The sequence below is a fragment of the Sinocyclocheilus grahami genome, unplaced genomic scaffold (assembly GCF_001515645.1).
Source record: "Sinocyclocheilus grahami isolate Dianchi unplaced genomic scaffold, SAMN03320097.WGS_v1.1 scaffold10198.1, whole genome shotgun sequence".
NCBI classification, from domain to species: Eukaryota; Metazoa; Chordata; class Actinopteri; order Cypriniformes; family Cyprinidae; genus Sinocyclocheilus; species Sinocyclocheilus grahami.
Window position 1 is genome coordinate 1,060 of NW_015513092.1, and position 2,094 is coordinate 3,153.

At 37.7% G+C, this 2,094-nt stretch overlaps 1 protein-coding gene across 1 annotated transcript in view; it reads right to left on the reverse strand.

Annotated features, from left to right (window-relative positions):
• Positions 1–225: 225 nt before the first annotated feature.
• Positions 226–2,094, reverse strand: part of LOC107578437 (calpain-5-like) — a gene marked incomplete at its 5' end in the record, with an annotated part of 6,006 nt that continues 4,137 nt past the window's right edge. The window contains 5 exons of the mRNA XM_016264391.1: positions 226–291; positions 326–490; positions 613–749; positions 1,431–1,549; positions 1,777–1,973. Of these exons, the coding sequence (XP_016119877.1) occupies positions 326–490; positions 613–749; positions 1,431–1,549; positions 1,777–1,973 (618 nt within the window). The remainder of the gene's footprint in view (positions 292–325; positions 491–612; positions 750–1,430; positions 1,550–1,776; positions 1,974–2,094) is intronic.

Here is a 2,094-nt window from a genome sequence, read left to right on the forward strand (position 1 = left end):
ATACTTAAAATATACTTGAACTTTACTTAAGTATACTTAATAAAATAAACTTGAAGTATACTACTTTTTGGTAAGGGGACACAGTGGAACAAATCTCATGTTAGATCTGACAGGTGCTTTGAAATAATTTTCACTCTCTTTACATTCTTTACATAAATCATTTCTATTTAAATTAATGAAATATAGATGATAAAAATCATATGATTTTTTGCTGTGCACATTTTTTGGCAGTTTACGGGTTCATTTGCTGAAGCATGGCAGAAATGTAGTTGTTTCAGATGTTCAGTCCATTGATGATATATCATCAGTCATTACCTTGACTAGGTCACAGGTCTGTCAGGCACTGCCTGGAGGAAGTCTCTATAAAAACACAGCCTCGCGATTGGCCACCCTGCAAGTCAATCACTCTGTTTTGACAGCGCTCATGTCCTCCTGTCTGAATTTGTGCTCCACCCAGGAAAGTGTCCAACAGCAAACCTCTTTTCCACAGCTGCACACAAACAAATACACAGAATAACACAAACATTGGCGAAACTGATTTCATTCACTCATTTATAAGAAGAAACATGCCAAAAGTCAGCCTTCACAAAATACAATGCAGTAGCCTCTAACCTTAATGGATATTTTGGACTTTGGGTTCCTGCTATAAAAGATGACCTTGGTGTTGAATTGAGGACTTCCATCTTTTTTAAAAAGTTTAGTCCTTACAGAGTCTTCCTCGCAACGGATGACAGCATATACATCAGGAGCTGATATATATATATACACACATACAGAAGGAAAGATGAAAATTAAAGGCATAATCAGCTGAAACAAATAAAATACTTGTCTGCTAACAGTCAAAGCAGAACTGATCCAGTTTCTGACTGATCCAAAGCTGTCACTTAAAGGGATAGTTCACCATAAAATGAAAATGCTGTCATCATTTACTCGCCCTCAAGTTGTTCCAAACCTGTATAAATGTATTTTTCTGTTGCGCACAAAAGAAAGTATTTTGAAGAAAGTGAGTGAGCAAACATTTGATAGTATAGCCATTGAATTCCATAGTATTTTTTTCTATACTATGAAAGTCAATGGCTACCGTCAACTGTTTGGCTACCAACTTTCTTCAAAATATCTTCTTTGTGCTCACCCATATGGGTTTGGAACAACTTTAGGATGAGTAAATTACAGCATTTATATTTTGGGGTGACTATCCCTTTAATGAAACTTTGAATATTAGGCACAGTTGTACTTACAAATGATATAGCCTACATGCATGTGCTTTGTTGTACTTTATGGAGCTACTCCTATGATTTTATACCCAAAACGTTGAAAATCTGAACTGCTAACACCTTTCTTTCACCCTGAACATGTAAAGGTTACAAAGATCATAGTCATGCTTGTTGGTCACTTAAGTATTGCAATAAAGTTTAGTGGTGAGTTTTAACCTGTTTGTTTGGGATGGCTAAGGCCAGAGGCTTTGAGCAGATGGACTGTCGTTACGGCGCTGGGCTCAGGAAAACAACACCGCCACAATGAAGGAGCAGGCAGCTCTTCCTTCAACTCCCTGAAGACAGTAGATAAAGTGAAGAAGACAAAAAACAAAACAAAAAAGATTAATTTTGAAGACACTTCCTAATCATTTAAATCAGTCACCTTAGTAAACATTCAACATTAAAAATTACTGCATTCAACTATAAGTATCTGCAACTAGATCTACATTTTGTTTACTGTTCAATTGGTTGCTTATTTGAATACAAAACAGAGCAGAGTAGCCTAATCTTCTGTGCCTACCTGAGGCGTACATGTGAGTGTGAGAAAAAACGCAGAAGGAACCGACCAGTTGCACCAGGCAGGAAAGTAGTGGGGAGGATGATGTAGCGTCCAGGGCCAAGATTCACTCGCAGAGTAACGCTACGGGAGTCCATATACACAGAGCTAGCAGCCTGCTCACATAAACACTGTACACGACAAACACGATTCACCTCCACCTGAAGGAAGGATAAACAGACGGTCAAGTCTGACACATTGAGGACAAGTGACTATTCACTCAAGCAATTAATTCCAAAACACTCATTCAGACTCGGGATCACCAAATATTTAAATATAAAT